Source organism: Aulonocara stuartgranti (assembly GCF_965226115.1).
Source record: "Aulonocara stuartgranti genome assembly, chromosome: 6".
NCBI lineage: Eukaryota > Metazoa > Chordata > Actinopteri > Cichliformes > Cichlidae > Aulonocara > Aulonocara stuartgranti.
The window spans coordinates 38,063,687-38,091,191 of NC_138944.1; the positions used below are offsets into that span (position 1 = coordinate 38,063,687).

At 38.5% G+C, this 27,505-nt stretch overlaps 1 protein-coding gene across 1 annotated transcript in view; it reads left to right on the forward strand.

Annotated features, from left to right (window-relative positions):
- Window positions 1-1,331: 1,331 nt before the first annotated feature.
- Window positions 1,332-27,505, forward strand: part of LOC309709265 (sialoadhesin-like) — a 35,499-nt gene continuing 9,325 nt past the window's right edge. The window contains exons 1-31 of the mRNA XM_082537819.1: window positions 1,332-1,369; window positions 1,467-1,551; window positions 2,254-2,631; window positions 2,795-3,004; window positions 3,112-3,372; window positions 4,014-4,274; window positions 4,479-4,739; window positions 5,305-5,556; window positions 6,315-6,575; window positions 6,766-7,023; window positions 7,358-7,439; window positions 7,540-7,603; window positions 7,799-7,968; window positions 8,051-8,095; window positions 12,775-12,851; window positions 14,909-15,262; window positions 15,426-15,635; window positions 15,744-16,004; window positions 16,480-16,740; window positions 17,038-17,298; window positions 17,672-17,929; window positions 18,810-19,070; window positions 19,296-19,550; window positions 22,380-22,640; window positions 22,864-23,121; window positions 23,415-23,675; window positions 24,284-24,538; window positions 24,811-25,071; window positions 25,292-25,549; window positions 25,813-26,073; window positions 26,234-26,488. Coding sequence (XP_082393945.1) covers window positions 1,494-1,551; window positions 2,254-2,631; window positions 2,795-3,004; window positions 3,112-3,372; window positions 4,014-4,274; window positions 4,479-4,739; window positions 5,305-5,556; window positions 6,315-6,575; window positions 6,766-7,023; window positions 7,358-7,439; window positions 7,540-7,603; window positions 7,799-7,968; window positions 8,051-8,095; window positions 12,775-12,851; window positions 14,909-15,262; window positions 15,426-15,635; window positions 15,744-16,004; window positions 16,480-16,740; window positions 17,038-17,298; window positions 17,672-17,929; window positions 18,810-19,070; window positions 19,296-19,550; window positions 22,380-22,640; window positions 22,864-23,121; window positions 23,415-23,675; window positions 24,284-24,538; window positions 24,811-25,071; window positions 25,292-25,549; window positions 25,813-26,073; window positions 26,234-26,488 — 6,829 coding nt within the window. The 5' untranslated portion in view covers window positions 1,332-1,369; window positions 1,467-1,493. The remainder of the gene's footprint in view (window positions 1,370-1,466; window positions 1,552-2,253; window positions 2,632-2,794; window positions 3,005-3,111; window positions 3,373-4,013; window positions 4,275-4,478; window positions 4,740-5,304; window positions 5,557-6,314; window positions 6,576-6,765; window positions 7,024-7,357; window positions 7,440-7,539; window positions 7,604-7,798; window positions 7,969-8,050; window positions 8,096-12,774; window positions 12,852-14,908; window positions 15,263-15,425; window positions 15,636-15,743; window positions 16,005-16,479; window positions 16,741-17,037; window positions 17,299-17,671; window positions 17,930-18,809; window positions 19,071-19,295; window positions 19,551-22,379; window positions 22,641-22,863; window positions 23,122-23,414; window positions 23,676-24,283; window positions 24,539-24,810; window positions 25,072-25,291; window positions 25,550-25,812; window positions 26,074-26,233; window positions 26,489-27,505) is intronic.

Genomic DNA, 27,505 nt, shown 5'->3' on the forward strand with positions numbered 1-27,505 from the left:
TGCCCTGGGGCAGACTGACAGAAGCGAGGCTGCCATATCGCGCCATCGGCCCCTCTGGCCAACACCAGTAGGCGGTAGGGTAAATTTATCATATCACACTATATTATCCAATATTATATTACATAATATTATAATATGTTATATTATATCCCCTTTCACATTAGAGCCACAACAGGACCCACTAGAACATGGGAACAAGTAAAAGTGAAATATAAGAATATTCTACAGAATGGTAATATTTATCACTTATATTGCTTTTCGTCTCTTGGAAAGAGACCCTGAAATAATCTGTTTGTTTGTTTATAACAGCAACCAAGAAAAGGGCAGAGCAACAAAAGACAGGTGGTGGTCCTGCACCCCCTCGTCAACAAGTTGGTTAAGTGAATAATATCCTCACGGGAAAATCGATATCTCTCTATGAGCACACTGTCGCGCTGAGCTAAAGGATCCTGTCTATCCCGCAATATACGCTGAATTCTGAAAACTCTCCTTATCAATCTTGCACCTTCCGCAATGGGCTGCTCGCGTATACGGACAGGACATGGCTGCGACAGACTTCCCAAATCCACCTTCGCTTTTATAGCCGTGGTCTCTCATCTTGATTACACGAAGTAATTTGCAATTACTACTCTGAAATATGAATTACATCTGTAATAATCACATACATGTAATAGAATGTTAATAGTACATTTCCCTTTTTTAGGAAATGACCTGTATGTATCTGTGTGACATCAATAAATGGATCAGGTGCTGCATTATCTTTAGTTACATTGATAATATTTATTTATGGTACAACAGTGGTAAAATATCGCTGTTGCTTTCGTATAAATGAAGCGGACATACCTGCGTGGCCGCGATCTAATCTTGTTTACATAAAGTAAACCTGCTCCCGAGCAGGTTTACGCTTACGGCTCTGTTGCTATGGCAGCAAGTCCCGGATGAGCTTCGGGGAACCGAACGATCCAAGATCACGCGAAATCGTCAACAATCAAATCCAGCTAACCTACTTAGCGAGGTACGAAGAACAGGCCCCAGGTCCAAGAAGGTAAAACTGAATTTGTTGAGATCTCGTGTTACATAAATAAAAGTTGTAAAACTAGTTCTTCGTCTCTCTATAAATGTCTTTGGTTGTGTTGAGCTGAGGTTTGGAATTAGAACGCAGTAAAATAGCCCTTTAAGACTTAATAGAAAATATTAAGGGGCTACATGTGCACAGAAACCAGAGCGTCCCGGGTTTACTGGCATCATACTGATTATTAATGGGAAGAGGAAGGAAGTGTGATTAGTTTAACAGCTTGACTTCTGTCTTCTACTTACTGAACTGATCACTGAAAAACATTACCGTTAAAAGACAGCACCTTTCTCTATGGTAAGTCGAGGTTCATGTTTTAATGTAGTTATTTGATCGATTTTTTTACAGTAAAATGCAATAACTCAATTTTTTACTGATGTAATTTTCTTTGAAGTAGCAGAGAAAGATGAGAGGCGCAGCCATGAGTGTAACTGCAGCAGCAGTGAGTGGATTTGTTGGACTGCTTCTCACTGTGTCAGGTACTGAATACCTAAATTTTACAACAAAGGCTAAGCGAGTTACATTTACTTTAAAAGTTTACAAATATGATGTTTAAAATTATTGTGTTCATTAAAGAGGGATATTATTGTGCCAATGAACTGGTCTCCACAGATAAAGATTTTCACATATTCAGCATCTCTCATTAGCTTTATAAATACATAGACATGTAGACATAGGACTGTTTGATATAACTTTCTGTGGGTCTGATAGTAGTTTATCTGAAGGATTCAGTGATGAGTGTCTGTACTAAAAAAGGGAACCAAACCTCATAAATTAATTTTCATAACTTTCCATTCTGTATTTAGCTACTTGTAAATGAGCCGTTAGAGACCTACGAATACAGCAACAGGAGCATGAAGCACTTCTGTTTTATGTAAAACTCATCATCAGACTCATTAGAGAGAAGAGAAGTAAAAGATGAACATCTGGGACTCACAAAAACAGCGTTTAGGTTACAAAGTCCTATTTATCTCCTCCTGCAGGCTTGCAGTCTCTTTGTTCACTATAGCTTAATACATGAAGAAATCCCAACTCATGAACATAAAGTGTGACAGTGTGATGAAAAAGAGAGAGCTCTACTTTCATAGTAACACATCTTTTTTGGTTTCCATGTTTTCTTAGAATAAAGAAACCTTATACAAGTGTTTCCATTATTAATGTCACTGTGATTGTGTCTGTAGTGTCTGATGTGCTCTGTGTTACAGCGGTACTGGGTCAGACTGGTTGGTCAGTGACTTACACTTCCACTCACATCTGCGCATTAAAAGGATCAACAGTGGACATAGGCTGCAGCTACAGTTACCCAAACAATAGGAACCGTGGAATCATGGTTCAGGAAAGATTTTGGTTTATTAGAAATGAGTATTATGGGCCAGTGGATTTGAGAACAGACCCAGACTACACAGGGCGGGTTGAGCACCAGTTTCATGAGAAGGACTGCACTCTGAGGATCACAGACCTGAGAGAGAGCGACTCAGCACAGTACAAGTTCAGATTCATAACAAATCAGCGTGATGGAAGTTATACTGGCTCACCTGGAGTCACTTTGACTGTCACAGGTAAGATTTTCATTGAAAATAAATATTGTGTTTGTCTTTCAGTCACTTGCTTTTAGCCATGTTGCTTACATTCAACCTGCTCTGAAGGTTTGTTTTTCCGTGTTCATTCACTTTGATGGTTTAGTTAAAATGAAGACGATTTGTTCTTTCCTTCCATATTCAGACCTGCAGGTGAAGAGAAGAAAATCATCAGCCCACACAGAGCTGCAGTGTCACAGCAGCTGTGATGTAATTGATCCTCCATCATATGTTTGGTACAAAAATGGACAGAAAATAGAGGAAGAAACATCTCTGCGAGTCTCTGTTGGAGGTGATGACAGCAGCTATTCCTGTGCTGTTAAAGGACATGAGGGTTACCGCTCTGCTGCAGTGTGTGAGTTTACTCCACAGTGTCACTATGAAATGTCATGTAACATGTGAAATAAAATCTTCAATATTAGGGGAAAAAAATCACAATTTAAAGATTTTCATCTCCTCCAGATGATCCAAAGCTTCCCTCTGTGTCAGTGAGTCCCTCTGCTGAGATAGTGGAGGGCAGTTCAGTGACTCTGACCTGTAGCAGTGATGCTAACCCAGCAGCTAGTTACACCTGGTACAAGGAGGATGGTCAAACACCTCTGAGTAAGGAGTCGTGGCTCTCCTTCAGCTCCATCCAGCCCTCTGACTCTGGACAGTATTACTGTACTGCTGAGAATGACCTGGGGAAGAGGACATCTGAATCCATCTTTATTGATGTGAAATGTGAGTGAATCTGCTTCAGTAATAGGTTTTCTTAAATGCATTCACTACCTTTCAAATGTCCTTAGTCCTTTTGTTTCTTCTATATTTCTCATTCACTCACACTGTGCCTAATAATGTGGCACTGTTTAATCTGTAGGAGGGATCTTATCAACAAATGTCTGTGTTGTTCTAACTTTTCCTGACAGACAACAAAACATTCACCAAGAACACAAAAAAGAAACCATTATTTCTACTTACTACTTACTACTTGTTTTGAAATCTGTCATCAGTGATCTACACATAACACAGGAACAACAACTATAACTATATCACTGGGTGTGAATAACAGAAAAAATAGAATTTAACTGCAATAGATTCATTCTTTAAAAAAAAAAAAAAACAAGACTCCATATTCTAAAATGGTGCTGCACTCAGGTATGCACCACAAGTCATAAAAAAATATATTTTTTTTTATAGAAACGGAAATATAGAGAGAGACTGTTAAAATGATATGGATTTTTGGCTGGAGAGTAGAATTTAAATTTGAAGGAGTCTTCACACAATACTACATATCCCTACAACTCACATCGGTAAACACACACACACACACACTGATATTTGGTTATCTTGTTAATTTTAATAAATCTTGATATCTCCTCCAGATGCTCCAAAGCCTCCCTCTGTGTCAGTGCGTCCCTCTGGTGAAATCAAGGAGGGCACTTCAGTCACTCTGACCTGTAGCAGTGAAGCTAACCCAGCAGCTGCGTATGTCTGGTACAAGATAAATGGAAGAACACCTCTCAGTAAAGAACGGCAGCTCTTCTTCAGCTCCATCCAGCCCTCTGACTCTGGACAGTATTACTGTATAGCTGCTAATACAGTGGGAAGTAGGACATCTGAATATGTTTCTATTAATGTGAAATGTGAGTGGTAATAATTTCATATATTTCACCCATCACACTTCTGTCTTTCATAGTGAGATGTTTTTTTTCTGTCCTTTTAAATATTTTTTAACATGAAGATTAATTTGAGATTGAAATACTAGACTTTCCGATGTTACATTATGTCAATATTTTATCATTTTCCCAAAATACTAAATGATTGTATAAATATATTTTCTTTTCCAGATGCTCCAAAGTTTGTGTCAGTGATGGTGAGCCCTTCTAATGAATTCAGGGAGGGCGGATCATTGACTCTGACCTGTAGCAGTGATGCTAATCCAGCAGCTCAATACTCCTGGTACAAGAAGAATGGACAAAAGCCTCTCAGTAATGAACAGCAGCTCTCCTTCAGCTCCATCCAGCCCTCTGACTCTGGAGAGTATTACTGTAGAGCTCAGAACAAAGTGGGGAGGAAGAAATCTGAATATACCTCCATTGATGTCAAATGTAGGTGAACAAGTTTACCGTTTTACTCGATCACTTGCTTGTTTCCGATGCTATCCAATATAGATTTTGGGCCCCATCTCAAGATTTCCAGAATCTTTTGATGATATCATGTACTGCAGATGATCATGTATTGAAAGTCTTCCCAATTTTACATTGAGGAACATTTTTCTGAAGTTGTTCCACAATTTACAGATAAGATTTTTTGTACCCAACCAAGCTAATTTTTTTTTACCATTATTCTTTTCTTAAAATGATACTTTTTCCTCAGACATTTGATCTTTTCTCTATGCTCTATTTTGAAACATAACATAAGATTATGAGATTATCAAATCAGTGTCCCCACTGACACTTTAGGTAATAGGGTTATGTAAATATAGTGTAAACATTAAATCAATTGGCTGATGAAGTCATGATGTGGCTGAGAACACATCTCTGCTAGCACCATCCAGATCTCCTCACTGAGAAGCTCCTGTAGCATTAGATTCATTGAGTTGTTTGATTTGATCAATAATTCAACCTTTGAAGGAACTAATAACATGCTTTTTTCTCCCTGTGTTTCCTGCAGATGCTCCAAAGCCTCCCTCTGTGTCAGTGAGTCCGTCTGGTGAAATCACAGAGGGCACTGCAGTGACTCTGACCTGTAGCAGTGATGCTAACCCAGCAGCTACGTATGTCTGGTACAAGAAGAACAGCCAACCACTCAAAAACCCACAGCTCATCTTCAGCTCCATCCAGTCCTCTGACTCTGGACAGTATTACTGTAGAGCTGTGAACAAGCTGGGGTCAAAACTTAAATCCATCACTATTGATGTGAAATGTGAGTGAAACTATGTATAGGCTATAGTAAGTGAAAATATGTATAATATCATCTTTCTTCTCCTCTGTCTATTTCATGATTACAGTCTGCAGTGACATTTATCACAGGTCAGACAGAGGAGAGCACGGCAGTGATTCTGCTGGTGATTTAATAATAATAACTCTTAAAGGAAATTCAAGGCTGCATGAGGTTTTAAAAACATGCATATTGCTCAACTTCTCTTCATTACTGAGAAAGTTTACATTTTAAACTGATGATACTGTAAGAACGTTTTATGCCAAGCTTGAAAAGTGGTTAAAAATGTATGGATAGATGATCTAGCCCTGCGAGAGGTTTAAAAGCTGTTCAGGGTGTATTGACGAGTGTGAGAAAATAGATGATAGTGACAATGACTTAGATGAGAATAACAACATCCAAGCATTGGCAGAAAAACACAAAGTTCCAGAAAAATTCTCAATGAAATGAACCTTTTGAGACTGGACAGAGTGTCACACCTTCATATTCTGCTGGTGTGAATGTTAATAACAGCAAACATGCTCATTTTACTGAAAGAACAGACAGTTGTGGAGTTAACAATAATAAACTGTCATTTGATCAGCTTATATTGTGTCTGAGGATGTTGAACTCCAGAACTCGACACTTACAGACTTGTTTGATGTGGTCAAAAATTCAAACATTGAGGTTTTTGATTTGGTCAAGTTTTCAGCCTTTGAAGGAAATAATACCATGTATTTATTTCCCTTTGTTTTCTCCTCCAGATGCTCCAAAGCCTCCCTCTGTGTCACTGAGTCCGTCTGGTGAAATCAAGGAGAACATTTCAGTGACTCTGACCTGTGTCAGTGAAGCTAACCCAGCAGCTACATATGTCTGGTACAAGGCAAACAATCGAACACCTCTCAGTACAGATTCACAGCTCTCCTTCAACTCCGTCCAGTCCGCCGACTCTGGAGAGTATTACTGTAGAGCTGAGAACAGGCTGGGAGCATCAACACCTAAAAAACTTTCCGTTGATGTGAAATGTGAGTAAAACTGGTTGTTTCTTTAAGCTGATTACTCAGCATTTGTTAACATTAACAGTCAGCTGCTACAGATCAATGAGCAGCTGCACTGGATGATGTAAAGGATGTATCATTTAGTAGCTCAGACTATGCTGTTAAACTGTGCTATATAAAAGTTCAAATACACAGTTACAAATGTTTTTTCCTCCAGATGCTCCAAAGCTTCCCTCTGTGTCAGTGAGTCCCTCTGCTGATATAGTGGAGGGCAGTTCAGTCACTCTGACCTGTAGCAGTGATGCTAACCCAGCAGCTAATTACACCTGGTACAAGGAGGATGAAGACTCACCAAAAGCATCAGGACAGAACTTCACCATCACTGACATCACACCTGAACACAGTGGGAGTTATTCCTGTGTGGCCCAGAACAACAGAGGACATCATTACTCCACCTTACAGCTGACTGCATCAAGTAAGTGAAACCAGAAATGTTGATTAAACACTGAAAGTTATAACTCACCATCTGGACCTGGTGTGCCTTCCATTCAAAGGGCACTGCTCTTGTTAAATTATTTCTGTTTGGGGGAAACTATACTGTTCTCTGTTTGTGTATGTGAGTCATAAGCGACACATGTAGTTGTCTCATGCAGCTTTCTATTTTTAATCAGACTGGGGATTTTTGGTTTGCTTAAGTTTAAGTAATTAAGTGAGATTAAGTTTTATAAAGCCATTGACTTACAGTGGTGATGTCTAAAATTGGGGTCACACCCTTAACTCTAAATGATTTGACCACTTTTCTTTGTTAGGAGCATGGAAACCAACAGTTATATCAGGAGTCTCTGCTATTCTCCTGGCTCTCCTACTCGTCTCTGTCATCCTATGGATCATGTGAGCAGATGCTAAGTGTCATTTATTGTGTAGTTGAGTTTGTAATATCAGTGCACTTAGCACTTTGAACTAACCATTAAAAATGAATTATCCTGACCAGAAAAAAGAGATCCCCCAAGCAACAACAGCCTGAGCCTGGAGAGAGACCGGACACTATTGAACAGGTGAGAGGAGAGAGGAGGTGAACTATGTTGGTACAAAAGAAACAAAAACACATTCTAGCATTAAAGTGACTGCAGCACTCTGTAGGTTCCAACAAAAAAAAGACAAAAAAAAAAGTTCTCTCTACTCTTCTTTGTAGTCAAAGTTAAAGCACTGATTTTAATCTTTTATGAATTGTACATTTCTTATGTCTACAGCTGCAATCTGCAGATGGCGAAGTCGTCTATACTGCTCTCCGCTTTGTCAAACACAAGGCAAATACGGTCCAAGCCAACATCAGACCAGCCCAGGCCAAAAAACACAAGGAAGAAGACGAGAGGGTCGTCTACTCCGCTGTCACTTTCAGAAGTGCTAGTACTTCCCCTAGGTCAGTGGCTTCTCGTGTGTTTACAGAAATAAAACAACTTAATTCAGTCTGTTTTGAGCTTTTTGTGATATCTGTTCAGCAGAATCCAGACCACAACTCCAGAAGATGCAGAGGATCCAGCTGCTCTGTACAGCACAGTCAACAGACTTCCCAGACATGGAAAACCATCTCTCTAGCAGACTTTTTATCCACGGTAATGTTTTAAAATCTTTATGAAGTCCTAAGTATGCATCCAGCACTCCTGAATACAGTTACATCAAAGACAATTTTAAATTTGACTGACCTTTTTGAGTTCTCTCTCCAACTTCTTCACACAGATGTCATAACTAACCTGTATGAAATTGAGCAGCATTGTGTTTAAGGTCATTTCTATCATTTTATGGGCACTTTTCCATTGTCACAAGAATCGCTACTCTTCCTGAGTTATTGGTCAGATATTAATGAAACATATACATGTTACAGTAACTTATTAATAGTGATGACTCTTGATCCAGATGTGCTAATGACATAATTAATAATATTTTCTTGTTTCTTTTGTTTCCCTGTGCTCTGGATTATTTTGGTTTTTACTGTAATTATTCAACACCAAAAATGATTGTAATTTTTTTTCTTTTACCCGTATGTAAAATACTTTCTGTGATGTATTAATACATCACTAACTTCACAATTATTAGCAATAAGGAGCCACTTAATCAAAAATATACTTATAGGTCCCTCTAAATGTATTTCCTAACATTATTTTTGTTTTGTTTTTGGCAGCAAAGAATAAAGCCTCTGTCCCTGCCTCACCCCTCCTTATTTCATGATTTGGTTTGTAAGATTCTAAGATATATTGCAATTCTCTGTACATGGGCCTCCAATTCTGTCTCCTCCAGCGTTTGCAATTAGTTCAAAAATGCCTCAACACACCTCTTAACTGGCACCAGAAGGCATGATCACATCACCCCAGTTGTAGCCAATCTACACTGGCTCCCTGTTAAATACCGTATCGTTTTTAAAATCTTTCTGTATACTTTTAAATTTTTAAATAACCTGGTGCCCAGTTACCTAACAGACCTTCTTGGCGTGTATAACCCCAAGAGAGCACTCAGATCCTCTAACCAACTGCTCTTAGTGCAACAAAGGCCCTGACGAAAGACCAGAGGGGACCAAGCTTTTGCAATTGCAGCACCCAAACTCTGGAACAATCTTCCTATCGATGTTCGCATGTCAGATTCCATTCAATCGTTTAAATCACACTTAAAAACTCACCTTTTGAAGCAAATTAGACTTCCACCTGGGCCCTATTTCAGGAAGCCGGTTTAGTGCAAACTCTGAGTAAGTATACCCTGAGTTAACGAAAACTCTGGGTTTTCGGTTTCACAAAGCGAGTTTAGATTAATTCTGAGTGAGTTACTATGACGACACACTCCGTGAAGCTAACCTGCCCCCTAGCAGGTTTACTTCAACTAACCCTGACCTTCTCCGCCTCTTTGTCAGAAACCTGACTGTAGGAAGTGTCAGACATGGCGTGCCCCTTCCTTGAAGAGCCAGTAGATGTTGAAGCCCAAATTCTCTGCAGAGCTCTCCGCCGGGAGAGAGTGATTAGAGCGCGTTCGGACATTTTATCATTTCCTGATGATTTTCTGTGTGAACGTTACCGTTTTTCAGCACAATCTATAATTCATTTGAATAACATCCTCAGGCCTAATATTGCTCATGTGACACATCGCCGACATCCTCTCAGTTCTGTACATATTATTTGTATTGCACTTCGGTTTTTTGCAAACGGGAGCTTTCTGTATAATATTGGTGACGCTGAGCACGTTTCCAAGGCTACCGTCTGTCGGGCAGTCAGGAATGTTACAGTTGCACTGAAACGTCTCCTGTACTCGTTTGTGGTGTTCCCCGGTCACAGACGCACAAGATTTATCAAAGAGGGATGCCACAAAATTGCAGGTAGCAGGATGAACAAAACTTAATTCATGATGTGGTGATACTTGAACTACTACTTAAATTTTACATTTATTCTCACGGTTCCCAGGCGTGATTGGCTGTATAGATGGCACTCACATTCCAATCATTGCTCCTTCAGTAAATGAAGGAGACTATGTGAACAGGAAGTCTTTCCACAGCATTAATGTACAGGTACATAGTTCCCTGTAGCATTTCAAACTAACAAATTATTTCATTATAGTAATGGATGCTAATTTGTGTTCTCTGCACTGTGAAGATCATATGTGATGCTGCCAACATTATCACAAATGTGGAAGCCAACTGCTCAGCCTCTGTGAGTGGTGGTGGTGGAGGACCCCCACCTGTTTTTCGGGCCTCCGCTTTTTTTCTGTTGGCTATAACGGGTCACATTTGAGCATACAGAGTAAGCAAATATGTACTTGTAATGTGCTCAGATAATTTCAATAAGTGCTTACAGAGGGGAAATTAATGTAGCCTCTAACTGCAATTAATTTACATCGGACAAACAGACCAAGCACTATGGCTCATAATACAATTACACCTTACCTGTTTGGACTATATTTTTATATTTCATTTTTACTTGCTGCCAGGAACGTTTGGGGCCTGTTGGGTTGCACCTGCGCTCACATCACATCACAAAATCAAATGTATAAAATAAAAAATAAAATAAAATAAAATAACGTGTTAAATGGGTGGAAATCCCTAGATCAATGTTTAAATTAACACTCACGCATTGACTCTGTCGGCTATGTTTTGCCATGCATGCTCCCTTTCTTTTGCAGCTGAGGCTGTGTTACTTTTTTTCCGCGGAATTTGCATGTTATCGGCATATGCTGCCATCAGAATTTCGGCCTCAAGCGCTGTAAAATGCATTGACCGCGCCTTCTTTCCCTCCGTCTCCATGGTGACTCGCTTAATCTGTGCTCCACTAATCAGGGCTTTATGTATCCTCGTGCGCGCGCTTAACTTGGGGTTAAAGCAACTCCGCGTTGACTGAACTAATTGTTATCAGCCTTTCTGAAACCGAATATTCCGAGTTGGACAGTTCGGGGTTACTCAACCCTGAGTATCGTTTTTCACTCTGAGTTTTCTAAACCGGCTTCCTGAAATAGGGCCCTGGTCTGCAGTTGTGCTATGTAACTGTAACTATAACTGTTTTTAATTGTTTTTAACTGTTTTTGTTGCCTTTGTTGTAATCTGCTTTGCTACCTTGTGTGAAGCACTTTGTCCTTTTTAAATGTGCTATACAAATTAAATATTGATTGACTGATTATTGATTGATGTCTCTGTTAAAGGTGAAATCTGGGTTTAAAAAACTGACAGACAGTTGGAAATTAAACTCTGAAATCCATATAAAAGAAACTTCTTGAGTTTCCCAGTATTAGTTATATTACTTCATTTCAGACTGAAAAATAATGTGTTTGTGTTGCTTTAGCCAACATGCATCAGCTATATCCAAAAGTCTACAGAAAAGCCTGCCTCTCTCCGTTTACCTTTGAGCTGCTGTGTACAGATTTGAGCCTTTGTCAAACACTCTGAGTTTATTAATGAATTCTTAGAAAAACAGAGTCAGGTTAGAATTTAATACTGCTTCACCTCACCTTAAAATGCTTCACTGCAGCAGTTTGATCATGAAGGCAATTTTTGAGCTGTCAAAAGAATATATCTGGCTCTCATGCTGAAACACTAGAGAGCAGCAAAATTCAGTTTCTTGAAGTGGAATGGCAGAAAGGATCATAATTTGTTAGACTCCTCTCAGGAACCATGTTTGAAATCATGCTTCAGATTTTCTTTTTTTTATAAAGCTTACATCAATATCAGGTGAACAATCCCATAGCTACCCAGCTATGGGTTGAGTGGGGTCTTCGTCAGGTAATGCTGCTTTGTTAGTCGAGTAGTTATTTTCAACTACACCCATTTTCAGGTTTCATCACTCATTTAATTTAGTGGATTTTAATTATGGCTTTCCTGAAACACCCAAGGAATACGTGTGTTCTTCCAGACTAAAGAATTATTTACTTATTACCAAATCTCTAAACTACTATGGATCAACTCACTGAAATAAAAAAATATAAAAAACAATTTAAAAAACACCATAAAATCCTCAAAAAGCTCAGTCTGTCATAGAAAATGGAATCTGGCCTGAAAACTTTCACATCTTCTCTTGAAATATAATAATAAGATGTCTATGGCATTTCTGTATTATAAATATGTGAACAGTCTACAGTAGTAGTATAGTATACAGTCCACATTTATACCATTCCCCAACTCCCACAAAGGGAGTGGAGCAGTTGTTTTTTGGGGATCCCTTTAGTATAATGGGTTCTCTGTGGTGGAGCCCATATATGTTGCCCACAGGATTACCTTTTGTGGGCCCATAAAGACAAAATCGGTATGGATCCTACATGGGCCCCACTGTCAGTCTATGCAATATAAAGTACTTTGAAAATGCCTTTCCTTGTGATAAATAAAAGTTGTAAAACTGAGAATTTCTCTTTCTCTCTAAAAGTGGCCTTGGTGAGCTGTGGTTTGGCATTAGAACACCACAAATTATTCCCTCAAGACTTTATAGGAAATATTAAGAGTGCTGTATATGGATTGGAAAACCACAGCAGTCCCAGATGTACTGACTTCATGCCCAATAATAACTTGAAGAGGAAGGAAGTGTGCTTGGTCTAATAGCTACAGTTCTGCCTTCTGCTTACTGAACTGATCATATGAGAACATTGTCATTAGAAGACAACATCTTTCTCTATGGTAAGAAGACTTTGTTTACATTCTTATTTTATTGCACAGTGAAATGCACTAACTCAATTCTTTACTGATGTAATTTTCTTTGAAATCACACAGAGAGATGAGAGGAGCAGCCATGAGTGTAACTGCAGCAGCATTGAGTGGATTTATTGTCCTGCTTCTCACTGTGCCAGGTACTGAATACCTAACCTCTACAATGAAGGGCCTTTTCAGATGAAACTAAAAGAGATATATTTAAAAAATTACAAATGCATCACTTCCCATTACCATGCATTCTTTATTGAGTTATATTATTGTTTTGGTAATAAGATTTGGTAAAAATGTTGACATATTCAGCAACTTTCAGTCTTTTAAGAAGGATAGACATGGATAGGACTGTTTGAAATGTGCAGCACAACATCTGGGTCTGGGTCTAGTTTATCCGAAGGAAACTGACTCTGCACGAGAAAAAGAAAAAAAAAAGGAAAAGGAAAAAAAGGAACCAAACCTCATCACTGCATTTTCATAACTTTCTATTCTGTGTTGGTTACTAGCAAATCAGCCCTTAGAGACCAAAAAATACACTATAAAAAGTTTGTAAAAACAACAACAACAAAAAACAACAACCAATAACTGCCACTTGGATACCAAAAATAGTAAAATAAAATAAAGGAAATTTACCATCACATTAAAATCTTTTTCTGCATGAAAATACAGACAATGGTAAATTAAAATGCAGTTGTTTTGCAGGCAACTGCTGTTGAGATTTGGCTTTGCATAAATAAAATTGAAATTAAAATTGAATTCCATTTTAGCTTTGCATTTACATTAAATCTTGCAGATTCTTATAAAAAATTAAATATTAAATTAAAAAACTTGATTTACCTAATAGCATGGTCAAACTGTCTGATAAAATGAATGAGACTTATAATTGCAGAAAAGTACTGTTATTAGTGGGGGTTTTATAATGTAATTTGATGTGAAAAGTCTTTTTTTTTTTTATTAATGTAATAAAATAGTGCAATACAATTGGTAATAGAGATTTAGTGACAAAGTGGCATAAAGCCACTGTGGTATAATCCATAAAACCCTGTAACCTGCAGTGGTCTCCCTGTGTAAAGTTAATTTTCATCCTATGTCTCTGCTCATAAAATGAAATACTGTTGAGGTTCGACCTACACCCCTTGTTCAGAACTAAAATACAAAATCTGATTGGTGCTGATTTAACCCTTTCACTTTTTAATATATAAAAAAGTAATTCCAAAAATATTTTGATACTGTTAGTGTTAGACACTTTATTTTAAGTACAAACAATAATTTAAGGAATCTAACATTTACATAACAATCAATAAATATGACGATCTCTTAAGAATAACAAAACAGAATTTACGTTTCTGTTTTTATTACTTTTTATTATTTTTATTATTATTACCAATTTTGGTAATATAAATGCACCACTTGTGAAATGACCATATACCTGTTGACAGTTTAATAAAAGTCGCAGATGTTATGTACTCACTTAAAAAACTGTGCACTCATTTGTAAAAAGTTTCCCCACCATTTTTAAAACTTTAATTACACAACATGTAAAGAAATGAATAAATCCATGTAAACTTACAAAATCTATATTTATTTTACTTTAATTTTTTAGTGTCACTTTAAATCTGTGCACCAAATTTTAAATATGGATTTACAGCAGTAAACTGCATTTAGCTGTTTTACGTTTTCAATAAACATGGAACGTATGCAAAGTTGTAAATTTAGTAATAAATAAATAAATACAAATAAAAATCATGTTTAATTGCAGCCACAGGTTTCTGAGTTTATTTACATTAGGCGTGTTAATGTATTTATATTTTTTACATCTGCATTGTTTACAGTGTACAGCAGCAGCCAGGCATGCAGAACTTCTGTTCTGCATTTTTATGAACTGCTCTGTCAGACTCACAGTCTCATTAGAGAGAAAACAGTATCAGATGAAATGTTTTTGACTAACTTAGGTTAAAAAATCCTATTTGTCAATTAACATTACGTTTACTCTTGTAATTCCTTTGTTCACTACAGCTTAACAATTTAATCATAAATAATAATGCTATTTAAAAAAGGAAGGAATGCTCTGCTTTTATAATAACATGCAAAGCTTTTTTATTATTTATGTTGCTTTTCATGTTAAAGAAAATGTAAACAAATGTTTTCATTATTAATGCAACTGTGATTGTGTCTGTAGTGTCTGATGTGCTCTGTGTTACAGCGGTACTGGGTCAGACTGGTTGGTCAGTGACTTACACTTCCACTCACATCTGCGCATTAAAAGGATCAACAGTGGACATAGGCTGCAGCTACAGTTACCCAAACAATAGGAACCGTGGAATTATGTTTCGGGAAAGATTATGGTTTATTAGAAATGAGTATTATGGGCCAGTGGATTTGAGAACAGACCCAGACTACACAGGGCGGGTTGAGCACCAGTTTCATGAGAAGGACTGCACTCTGAGGATCACAGACCTGAGAGAGAGTGACTCAGCTGAGTACAAGTTCAGATTCATGACAAACCAGTATGGTGGAAGTTATACTGGCTCACCTGGAGTCACTTTGACTGTCACAGGTAAGATTTTCATTGAAAATAAATATTGTGTTTGTCTTTCAGTCACTTGCTTTTAGCCATGTTGCTTACATTCAACCTGCTCTGAAGGTTTGTTTTTCCGTGTTCATTCACTTTGATGGTTTAGTTAAAATGAAGACGATTTGTTCTTTCCTTCCATATTCAGACCTGCAGGTGAAGAGAAGAAAATCATCAGCCCACACAGAGCTGCAGTGTCACAGCAGCTGTGATGTAATTGATCCTCCATCATATGTTTGGTACAAAAATGGACAGAAAATAGAGGAAGAAACATCTCTGCGAGTCTCTGTTGGAGGTGATGACAGCAGCTATTCCTGTGCTGTTAAAGGACATGAGGGTTACCGCTCTGCTGCAGTGTGTGAGTTTACTCCACAGTGTCACTATGAAATGTCATGTAACATGTGAAATAAAACCTTCAATATTAGGGGGAAAAAAATCACAATTTAAAGATTTTCATCTCCTCCAGATGTTCCAAAGCTTCCCTCTGTGTCAGTGAGTCCCTCTGCTGAGATAGTGGAGGGCAGTTCAGTGACTCTGACCTGTAGCAGTGATGCTAACCCAGCAGCTAATTACACCTGGTACAAGGAGGATGGTCAAACACCTCTGAGTAAGGAGTGGTGGCTCTCCTTCAGCTCCATCCAGCCCTCTGACTCTGGACAGTATTACTGTACAGCTGAGAATGACCTGGGGAAGAGGACATCTGAATCTGTTTTAATCGACGTGAAATGTCAGTAAATCAACTTTAATAACATTAATTTCTCTTGAACAGTTTCACTTCCTTCCTTATGTCATTATTTGTTGCATATTTAACATTTCCCTAGTTAAAGTGCAGTGATGTCTAAACTAACTGTAAAATATGTCAATAATTCTTCTGAAGCATTAGGTAACTGTATTTTATGCAAATGTCTATATTGTTTAAACTTTTTTTGACAGCAACAAAAAAGCACCAAGAACACAAAAAACTTTTTACTGTTTATTGACATCACTGTGATGTTCCTGTGTTGTATAATCTGTCATCAGTGATCTACACCTCACATACAGGAATGACGACTACATAACAACATCATTTTACATAATTTTGTAAGGACTCACAATAACCATGATGGGGTCTGCTCATGTATCCCGACAACATACAGACAGCCACAATACTTATATTCAGTGTTCTTATTAACATTAATTGATTTTGATAATATCGCCTGCAGATGCTCCAAAGCCTCCCTCTGTGTCAGTGCGTCCTTCTGGTGAAATCAAAGAGGGCGGATCAGTGACTCTGACCTGTAGCAGTGAAGCTAACCCAGCAGCTACGTTTGTCTGGTACAAGATAAGTGGAAGAACACCTCTTAGTGAAGAACGACAGCTTGTCTTCAGATCCATCCAGCCCTCTGACTCTGGACAGTATTACTGTATAGCTGTTAATAAATTAGGGAGGAGGACATCTGAATATATTTCTATTGATGGGAAATGTGAGTGGAACAATTTTTATACATTTTTCTCAAATCCACCAAAAACTTCTCTCTATGATAGTGAGATTTTTCTCTTCTTTTCAAGATTGTATTTACTTATTATTTTCTCTTTTTAAAAATGTTATTTTTCTTTTTCATGTACTGCATCAGATGTCATAAGTCTTTGAGTGATGACTAGTAAATCTGCAATCTTATACTGTACCTCTGATGTAAAATTTGATAATAAAACACTAGAGTTCCAGTTGTTAAAATCTTTTTAATTCCACATCATTTGCCCAATGGTGGTTTGTCTCGCAGATGCTCCAAAGTTTGTGTCAGTGATGGTGAGCCCTTCTAATGAATTCAGGGAGGGCGGATCAGTGACTCTGATCTGTAGCAGTGATGCTAATCCAGCAGCTCAATACTCCTGGTACAAGAAGAATGGACAAAAGCCTCTCAGTAGTGAACAGCAGCTCTCCTTCAACTCCATTCAGCCATCTGACTCTGGAGAGTATTACTGTACAGCTCAGAACAAAGTGGGGAGGAAGAAATCTGAATATACCTCCATTGATGTCAAATGTGGGTGAACAAGTTTCCAAAAATGTATTCATGTATTTTGAAAAAATATTTGTCCTCAAACATCTGCTTTGTTCTTCTCTCTCCACTTCATAATTCATTTCAGCTGCTGTCGATCCCTGAACTGCTCCATTTCTTCTATGTTTATATGCAACATCTTTGTGAAATCGTTTTATGTCTTAATTTTAAAGGATATATTTGCATATATCCTTTAAAATTAAGACATAAAACGATTTCACATGTCAGCCGATCATGATCATTGACTTCCATTTAGTTGTGAAAATGATAAATACTTTCTGTGTTGTTTGATCTGTTTAATAATTCAACCTTTGAAGGAACTAATAAACATGCTGTTGTCTGCCTGTGTTTCCTCCAGATGATCCAAAGCTTCCCTCTGTGTCAGTGAGTCCTTCTGGTGAAATCAAGGAGGGCACTGGAGTGACTCTGACCTGTAGCAGTGATGCTAACCCAGCAGCTCAATACTCCTGGTACAAGAAGAATGGACAAAAACCTCTCAGTAATGAACGGCAGCTCTCCTTCAGCTCCATCCAGTCCTCTGACTCTGGACAGTATTACTGTACAGCTGTGAACAAGCTGGGGTCAAAACTTAAATCCATCGCTATTGATGTGAAATGTAAGTCAAATAATTTTCACAAAAATGTCTGTAAATATTTCTACATGCTTGTCTATAATATCATTTTTCTTCTGGTCTGTCTGCTTCATGTTTACAGTCAGCTGCTGTTACATTTAGCACAGGTCAGATAGAGCAGAGCGCGGCTGTGACTGGTGATTCAACAGCTGCTAAAAATGAAGGGAAAGTCTAGGATCTATCAAGTTTAAAAACATATATGATCATCTGTTCTCCATCTGTAGATGATCTGTACTGAATGCCAGAAAACTGCATCTGTCAAAGATGAAACATGGTGTCCCCTGGCGGCTGGAACAGTTTCATACCACAGTGCTCTCTCTCTGTTTTACTCACAACACATACTTGAAGACCTGAACTTTACTACATAAAACTGATTTCAGTGTTTTTAACTACAGTAGCTGGTCCAGAAGATCTCCAGTATAAAGCAGTCTTTATTTAGTTTGTGTATTTTTGTTCTTCTCATTTGTTGTTTACATAATCAAACCAAACCCTGATGTATGCCTAGAAATGCAAACTAAAAGAGAAATATGTCACAAAGCCACACATGCTGTTAAGCATATTGTTTTTTCCAAGTAGAAGTAAAATTATCGAAGCTTCTGTAAAACACATCTGTCTGTGGTTTCTAGACAATCTGCAAATCTTTCCTTTACTGACACAGTGATGGTGGAAAGTTTGAACTGGCCTTCATGTTCCCAGAAATGAACTGTAATTTGATCCACTCATTCAGTCACAGTATGTCTGAGGATGACGACATTGCTGCTAACAACATCCAGAACCCTTCACTCCTGTTATTGTACACTTACACAGTTAGTTGATTTGGTCAGAAATTCAAACTACAGTTATTTTCCTGAGTTTTCTCTTCCAGATGCTCCAAAGCCTCCCTCTGTGTCAGTGAGTCCTTCTGGTGAAATCAAGGAGAACGTTTCAGTGACTCTGACCTGTAGCAGTGATGCTAACCCAGCAGCTACGTATGTCTGGTACAAGATGAACAATCAAACACCTGTCAGTACAGATTCACAGCTCTCCTTCAAGTCCATCCAGCCTGCTGACTCTGGAGAGTATTACTGTACAGCTGAGAACAGGCTGGGAACATCAACACCTACAAACATTTCTGTTGATGTGAAATGTGAGTAAAACAGCTTTTTTAGCCTTGTTTTGTTTAGAACATTTTGCCATTTATTCAGATCATAAAGTTACAATGGGACTGAGAACATCTCTCTGATAACACCATCCAAATCTCATTACTGAGAAGCTCCAGTAGCATCAGGTTCATTGAGTTGTTTGATCTGTTTAATAATTCAACCTTTGAAGGAACTAATAACATGCTTTTGTCTCCCTGTGTTTCCTCCAGACAACCCAAAGTCTCCCTCTGTGTCAGTGAGTCCATCTGGTGAAATCACAGAGGGCACTGCAGTGACTCTGACCTGTAGCAGTGATGCTAACCCAGCTGCTACGTATGTCTGGTACAAGAGGAACAGCCAACCACTCAGCAAAAACCCACAGCTCATCTTCAGCTCCATCCAGTCCTCTGACTCTGAAGAGTATTACTGTAGAGCTGTGAACAAGCTGGGGTCAAAACTTAAATCCATCACTATTGATGTGAAATGTAAGTCACACGATTTTCACAAAGACTTTCAACATTCGTCACAGGTCACTTAGTTCAGAGCCTGACTTTGAGCCAGTGATTCAATAACTGTTGATAAATAAAGGGTAATCTAGGCTCCCTGAAGTTTATAATCATGTATATTTCTTATTGTGTGGGGGAACATTCATTTACAGGCTTGTTACACTTAAACTTCTTATCTTTTAAATTGTTCAGGGACTCTAATTCTGAAAGAATCTTAATATTGAACATTTCAATTGAATACTCATATATAGATATTTGCTTGCAGCAAATAGAGGCTGTGTACACTGTTACGTCACCACTAAGAGGTCTAGGGATGTGAGTGTGGGGATCGGTAACAAGTGGGTCCAGAATGGAATGAAAAGGAAACCAGACAGTCAATATATAATATAGCTTTATTACAAATAATCTTGACCAAAAGAGCCAGCAACACCGTTTTATCAATAATGCAAAGAAACAAAGGAAGCAGTTGCAGCAACAAAGGAAAAAACCACCTAACAAATAAAGGAGACACTTCTGGGGCCCACAAGCCCGTCTACTCACTCAACTTAACTCCTCAACACAGGCATGACAGACACACAAAGGACCCTTTCCAACACCTAGAGAACTGGTGTAGAGCCACAGGGGAAAAACCACCACACATACAGTTCATCTCCAGCTTATATAACCTCAGAGAAGTGATTGCTGACTGAGCCCAGGTGGTAAACGAGGCCAATGAACAAGAGCTGTGTCCTGGGGAGAGAGAAGAGTGAGAGAGAGACAGAGGGGTGGAGCAAGAGAGGAGGAGGCGGAGAGAGAACACCACCACACCCACACAAGGACAGTTTCAGGAGGATGATCTGATATCCTCGTGTTGGTGTTGTTCCCAGACCATCATGAAAATGTTGTTCCAGGTTCAACATTGCAAGTGACCAATCACATTGTTGTGACGTTATTCTTTTGCGCACCAAGCCATTCGTGCATTTATGAAATTCCAATGTTGCAAGGACAATATCAATTCTGCTTACTGTTTATTAAAGGGTTACGGTTAGGGTTAGGTTTAGGGTCAGGGTCCGTTGATCGGCGGACAGAGGCGGTTTCTCGCAGCTTAAGTACAGTTTTTTGTTTTACGCCGGTTTTACCCGAAGTCGCAAAAGTATGACGTCACAACATTCTGATTGGTCACTTGCAATGTTGATCCTGGAACAACATTTAGTATGATGATCTGGGAACAACACCAACACGAGGATATCAGATCAACCGTGTCAGGAGGCCCTGCTAGGGCCATAACATACACCAAGAAAAGCAAGGTAGAAGACAGAAAGTGATACTTGCACTCGATGGTTATTGCTGACTTAAGTTTCTAAACATGAAAGCATTAAATTGCTGGATCCTGGAATATCCAGCAATTAATGCGCAGACAGAAACACTCTGATTGCTCAACAACATCCATGTGCGTGTGTATTCTGGTCTAAAGAAATATGCCAGAAATATGTCTGGCTCTGTTCTAAACACTTTGAGTGATTAACAAGGTCAGTGAAATGCTGCTGTGGGAGAGGGACCCAAAGCACTGGCACTAATAGACTTTAATTTCCACCACGGTTGCAAGGTCATAACACAGCTTGAAAAAAAATTCCCCTTCAGATACTAGGACCGGACTGAAGATGATTAAAAAAAACAACCAATGTCCAAAGAACAACATTGAAACACCTTCATAAAACCTGGAGAGCACTTTAGAAACATGCAGTAGGTGAAAGTCTGTCCTCTCTTATGCAAAATTCAGATAAGTGATGGGCGGCTCAAAACCTTCGGACAAATATCAGAGTTTAAAGAAATATGAAGCATAAATCTAACAGTTGTAGCCTAACAGAAAAATATAAGACATGTTCATAGTATAAACAAAAGTCTGAACAAGTAACAACCCAGCAAACAAAACTGAAGAATGTTGTTGTAATAGTGGCAGACATAACCTCCACATCTGGTTTTGGATCTTTGAGGAAGACTGAAATTTCTTTAAGTTATTTAATTTAATTTTTAATTTGATCTCTTTATTTGATAAGATTGAAATGCATGAATGAAGAACTATTTGCTGGAAATACTTTTGGTGATTGCAGTCAGTTTGACCATTAAGGCATTTTACACTGCAAAAGTTAAAGACCCTACAAAAGCACTAAGAAAATCACAATAATCCAAGACTATCTTTGAGCAAGCATTTAGGTACTTTTATAGGTGATTATCTAAGTCAAACATTTGTGAAGGAAGTGCCATCTTTCAATGACACTCTGCAATTGAGTGTTCATAGTGGAAAATAGATATGCCCCAAGAGAAGAAGGGGAGAGTCCTAGCAGCTGGCAGCTAGCTGACCTGGCTAAGAGCAGGAAATGCGAAGAGGCTGTATCTGCAGAAGGTTCTGGGTTGAAACTTCCTGGTCAGTCAAAGCCTTTCTGTGAAATCTACATAGATTTGTCAGAGTTCAAAAACCTGCTTGTTAGTTGAACTGTTGATAAAGATGCAGATGTTTGAGTGTAAATTTGTGCTGTGATAGGCTCTGTCTGTATTGCCTGTATCCTGCTTCTTACCCAGTTACATCTGGTCAATAAAACCTCCATTATAAGGCAATCATTATTGTTTTCAGAATTGGATATTTGTTCCAATAGTTTGTTGTTTATCATTAGTAAGGCAAACTCTGATAATATATGTTATGGGAATATCTTCATGTGTTCCTGCTAACACCATCCAGAACTCTTCACTCCTCTCATTGTAAACTTACACAGTTAGTTGATTTGGTCAGAAATTCAAACTGCAGTTACCTCTCTGTGTTTTCTCCTGCAGATGCTCCAAAGCCTCCCTCTGTGTCAGTGAGTCCTTCTGGTGAAATCACAGAGGGCACTTCAGTGACTCTGACCTGTAGCAGTGATGCTAACCCAGCAGCTACGTATGTCTGGTACAAGATGAACAATCAAACACCTGTCAGTACAGATTCACAGCTCTCCTTCAAGTCCATCCAGCCTGCTGACTCTGGAGAGTATTACTGTACAGCTGAGAACAGGCTGGGAACATCAACACCTACAAACATTTCTGTTGATGTGAAATGTGAGTAAAACAGGGCGTCATGGTTGTCAGTGTTTGAGATTTTCAAATCATGATATTCATTTTGATTCACATTGTCTATAGTATTCTATTTAAGATGCTGGGGTAAATAATGTTGTTTGCTAATCAACTAAATGATGTGGCTGAAATTTCATCATTATCTGATCAATAATTCAAACTTTGAAGGAAATTATAGGATATTGAATCCCTTTGTTTTCTCCTGCAGATGCTCCAAAGCCTCCCTCTGTCTCAGTGCGTCCCTCTGGTGAAATCAAAGAGGGCACTTCAGTCACTCTGACCTGTAGCAGTGAAGCTAACCCAGCAGCTACGTTTGTCTGGTACAAGACAAATGGAAGGACACCTCTCAGTAAAGAACCACAGCTTGTCTTCAGATCCATCGAGCCCTCTGACTCTGGACAGTATTACTGTATAGCTGCTAATACAGTGGGGACGACATCTGAATATATTTCTATTAATGTGAACTGTGAGTGGAAATAATTTCATATATTTCTCTCAGATCCATCAATAACTTCTCTCTATGACAGTGAGATTTAATCTCCCTTCAGAGGATAAATTTTTTTTTAAAGTTTTTTATATACTGCATAGGTTGTCATAAAACTTCGGCTCATTTCTGTAGTAATTCTACAACTTTATATCTTTGCTAAGAAGAAAATAAATAGATTCAACTACTGCACAAGACTTCGAGCTGTTACAGTGTTTAAATTCCTCATCATTTTAACAAATTACTGATCATTTGCACAACTGTTTTTCACACAGATGCTCCAAAGTTTCTGTCAGTGATGGTGAACCCTTCTAATGAATTCAGGGAGGGCGGATCAGTGACTCTGATCTGTAGCAGTGATGCTAATCCAGCAGCTCAATACTCCTGGTACAAGAAGAATGGTCAAAAACCTCTCAGTAATGAACAGCAGCTCTCCTTCAGCTCCATCCAGCCCTCTGACTCTGGAGAGTATTACTGTAGAGCTCAGAACAAAGTGGGGAGGAAGAAATCTGAATATACCTCCATTGATGTCAAATGTGGGTGAACAAGTTTATTTGTTTTAAGAAAAACTTTCTAAAATCCCTTCGTGTATAATTAAAATTGATTAACCTCAAACATTTGCTTTGTTAATCTCTGTCTGTTTCATAATTCATTTCAGCTACTGTCGATCACTGAACTGCTCCATTTATTGCATTTTTATATGCCACATATTCCCTTTGAAATCAATGCACAAAACTATTTCACATATCAGGTAATCATGATCATTGACTTCCATCAAGTAGTGAAATGATAAAAACGTTGTGATTTTTCAAAATGTACCTTTCAGTATATTAACCTTTTACACCTTTTACAGATGTAACTTCTTTAAAAAGGATAAATTCAATTTTCTTCATTAGTTTTTTTCTTGCATGCCAACTTATAAACATTTCAGTGCACATCCACATCTGCTGAATCATGTAAATAGTCCAATTTCATCAAATCTTAAAGTCATAGTGTAGATGGGAACATCTCTCTGATAACACCATCCAAATCTCCTCACTGAGAACTTCTGTAGCATCAGGTTCATTGAGTTGTTTGATCTGTTTAATAATTCAACCTTTGAAGGAACTAATAACATGCTTTTGTCTCCCTGTGTTTCCTCCAGATGATCCAAAGCCTCCCTCTGTGTCAGTGAGTCCGTCTGGTGAAATCACAGAGGGCACTGCAGTGACTCTGACCTGTAGCAGTGATGCTAACCCAGCAGCTACGTATGTCTGGTACAAGAAGAACAGCCAACCACTCGGCAAAAACCCACAGCTCATCTTCAGCTCCATCCAGTCCTCTGACTCTGGAGAGTATTACTGTAGAGCTGTGAACAAGCTGGGGTCAACACTTAAATCCATCACTATTGATGTGAAATGTAGGTCAAACAATTTTCATAACAGCATTTTTTTTGTTCTCATAATTTCTTGTTTACAATTAGTGAAGTAAACTGTGATATAAGTTATGGAAATGCCATAAGTCTGCTGTCAGACTCGACAACAAAGACTTCGCAACTTACCAGTCTGAGGACGTTAACATTCGTGCTAACACCATCCAGAACTCTTCTGTCCTGTCTATGTACACTTACACAGTTAGTTGATTTGATCAGAAATTCAAACTACAGTTACCTCCCTGTGTTTTCTCCTGCAGATGCTCCAAAGCCTCCCTCTGTGTCAGTGAGTCCTTCTGGTGAAATCACAGAGGGCACTGCAGTGACTCTGACCTGTAGCAGTGATGCTAACCCAGCAGCTACATATGTCTGGTACAAGATGAACAATCAAACACCTGTCAGTACAGATTCACAGCTCTCCTTCAAGTCCATCCAGCCTGCTGACTCTGGAGAGTATTACTGTACAGCTGAGAACAGGCTGGGAACATCAACACCTACAAACATTTCTGTTGATGTGAAATGTGAGTAAAACAGGGCGTCATGGTTGTCAGTGTTTGAGATGTCAGTGTTTTGATTCACATTGTGTATAGTATCCCATTTCAGATATTGTGGTAAATAATGCCATTTATTCATATCATCAATTCAATGAGTCGGCTTAGATTTTGTCTTTGATCTAATCAATAATTTGAGCTTTGATCAAAACAATACCTTGCTATTATTTCCCTTTGCTTTCTCCTGCAGATGCTCCAAAGCCTCCCTCTGTGTCAGTGCGTCCCTCTGGTGAAATCAAAGAGGGCACTTCAGTCACTCTGACCTGTAGCAGTGATGCTAACCCAGCAGCTACGTTTGTCTGGTACAAGACAAATGGAAGGACACCTCTCAGTAAAGAACCACAGCTTGTCTTCAGATCCATCGAGCCCTCTGACTCTGGACAGTATTACTGTATAGCTGCTAATACAGTGGGGACAACATCTGAATATATTTCTATTAAAGTGAACTGTGAGTGGAAAAAATGTCATATATTTCTTTGAAATCCATCAATAACTTCTCTCTGTGATAGTGAGATTTAATCTCCCTTCAGATATTTTTATTTTATTTTATTTTTTATATACTGCATGAGTTGTCATAAAACTTCATTCCTTTAGCAATTCTACAGCCTTAAACTCCTTCTCTGCAGAAAAAAATATGTTTAAATGTTACACTTTTGGCTGTTACATTATGTCAATTTCACAACATTTCAACAATGATGTTTTTTCTCGCAGATGCTCCAAAGTTTGTGTCAGTGATGGTGAGCCCTTCTAATGAATTCAGGGAGGGCGGATCAGTGACTCTGACCTGTAGCAGTGATGCTAATCCAGCAGCTCAATACTCCTGGTACAAGAAGAATGGACAAAAGCCTCTCAGTAGTGAACAGCAGCTCTCCTTCAACTCCATCCAGCCCTCTGACTCTGGAGAGTATTACTGTACAGTTCAGAACAAAGTGGGGAGGAAGAAATCTGAATATACCTCCATTGATGTCAAATGTGGGTACATTTTTTAAGAAAAATGTTTGAAAATTCCCTTCATGTCTCCTCACTGAGAAGCTCCTGTAGCATTAGATTCGTTGAGTTGTTTGATCTGTTTAATAATTCAACTTTTGAAGGAACTAATAAACATGCTGTTGTCTGCCTGTGTTTCCTCCAGATGATCCAAAGCCTCCCTCTGTGTCAGTGAGTCCGTCTGGTGAAATCACAGAGGGCACTGCAGTGACTCTGACCTGTAGCAGTGATGCTAACCCAGCAGCTACGTTTGTCTGGTACAAGAGGAACAGCCAAGCACTCGGCAAAAACCCACAGCTCATCTTCAACTCCATCCAGTCCTCTGACTCTGGAGAGTATTACTGCAGAGCTGTGAACAAGCTGGGGTCAACATTTAAATCCATCACTATTGTTGTGAAATGTAAGTCAAACAATTTTCACAAAAGCAGGTTTCAACATGTCTGTCAGTATTTCTACATATGTTGGTCTATAATATCATCTTTCTTTGGGTCTGCCTGCTTCATGATTGCAGACAACTGCTGTCTCTCCCTGAGCAGAGCAAATTAAGATAAAACGTTATTTTTCTTTTTTGTGTTACATTTTTAGCACACAGTGTTACTGTGCTGTTCTGGTCAGTCAATCAGAAATATGAAAGGTACTTTTCATCTTCATCTTGTCTTCTATTTATGGTTATAAACTTATCACAGGTCACTTAGAGGAGAGCCCGACTTTGACTCTGTGCTGGTGATTCAGTGACTATTGATAAGTAAAACCTCATCTTGGCTCCATGACGTTTAAAAACATAATATGACCTATATTATCTTCCTCACTAAGAAAACAAATTGACATTTAGGACTCTGATAGTAAGATTTCCTCTAAGGTACATTTTTCAATCAAAATTTGTAAAATATATTTTTTAACATTTTCATCCTTTGAGGACTGCAGTTTTCCAGAAAGTTTTCTGTGATTCCTCTTTCTCGAGAAGAAATAAATGTCAGTACTTATGGTGGAATCAGGTTGATACAGTGGTCATCATTGTCGACTTATTATAAGAAGGTTCTGGGCTGAAACTTCCTGGTCAGTCAAAGCCTTTCTGTGAAGTCTGTCCAAAAACCTGCTTGTTAGTTTAACTGGTGATTCAGATGTCAATGTTTCAGGCTGTATTTGTGCCGTGATAGACTTTGCCTGTATCCTGCTTGTCACTCAGTTATGTCTGGTCAATAAAAACTCCAGTATAAGGCAATCATTATTATTTTCAGTATCTGTATTTTTGATCTTGTAATTTCTTGTTTACCATTAGTATGGAAATATCATAATGAGGATGTTGACGTTCCTGCTAACACCATCCAGAACTCTTTACTTGTGTCATTGTACACTTACACAGTTATTTGATTTGGTCAGAAATTCAAACTACAGTTACCTCCCTGTGTTTTCTCCT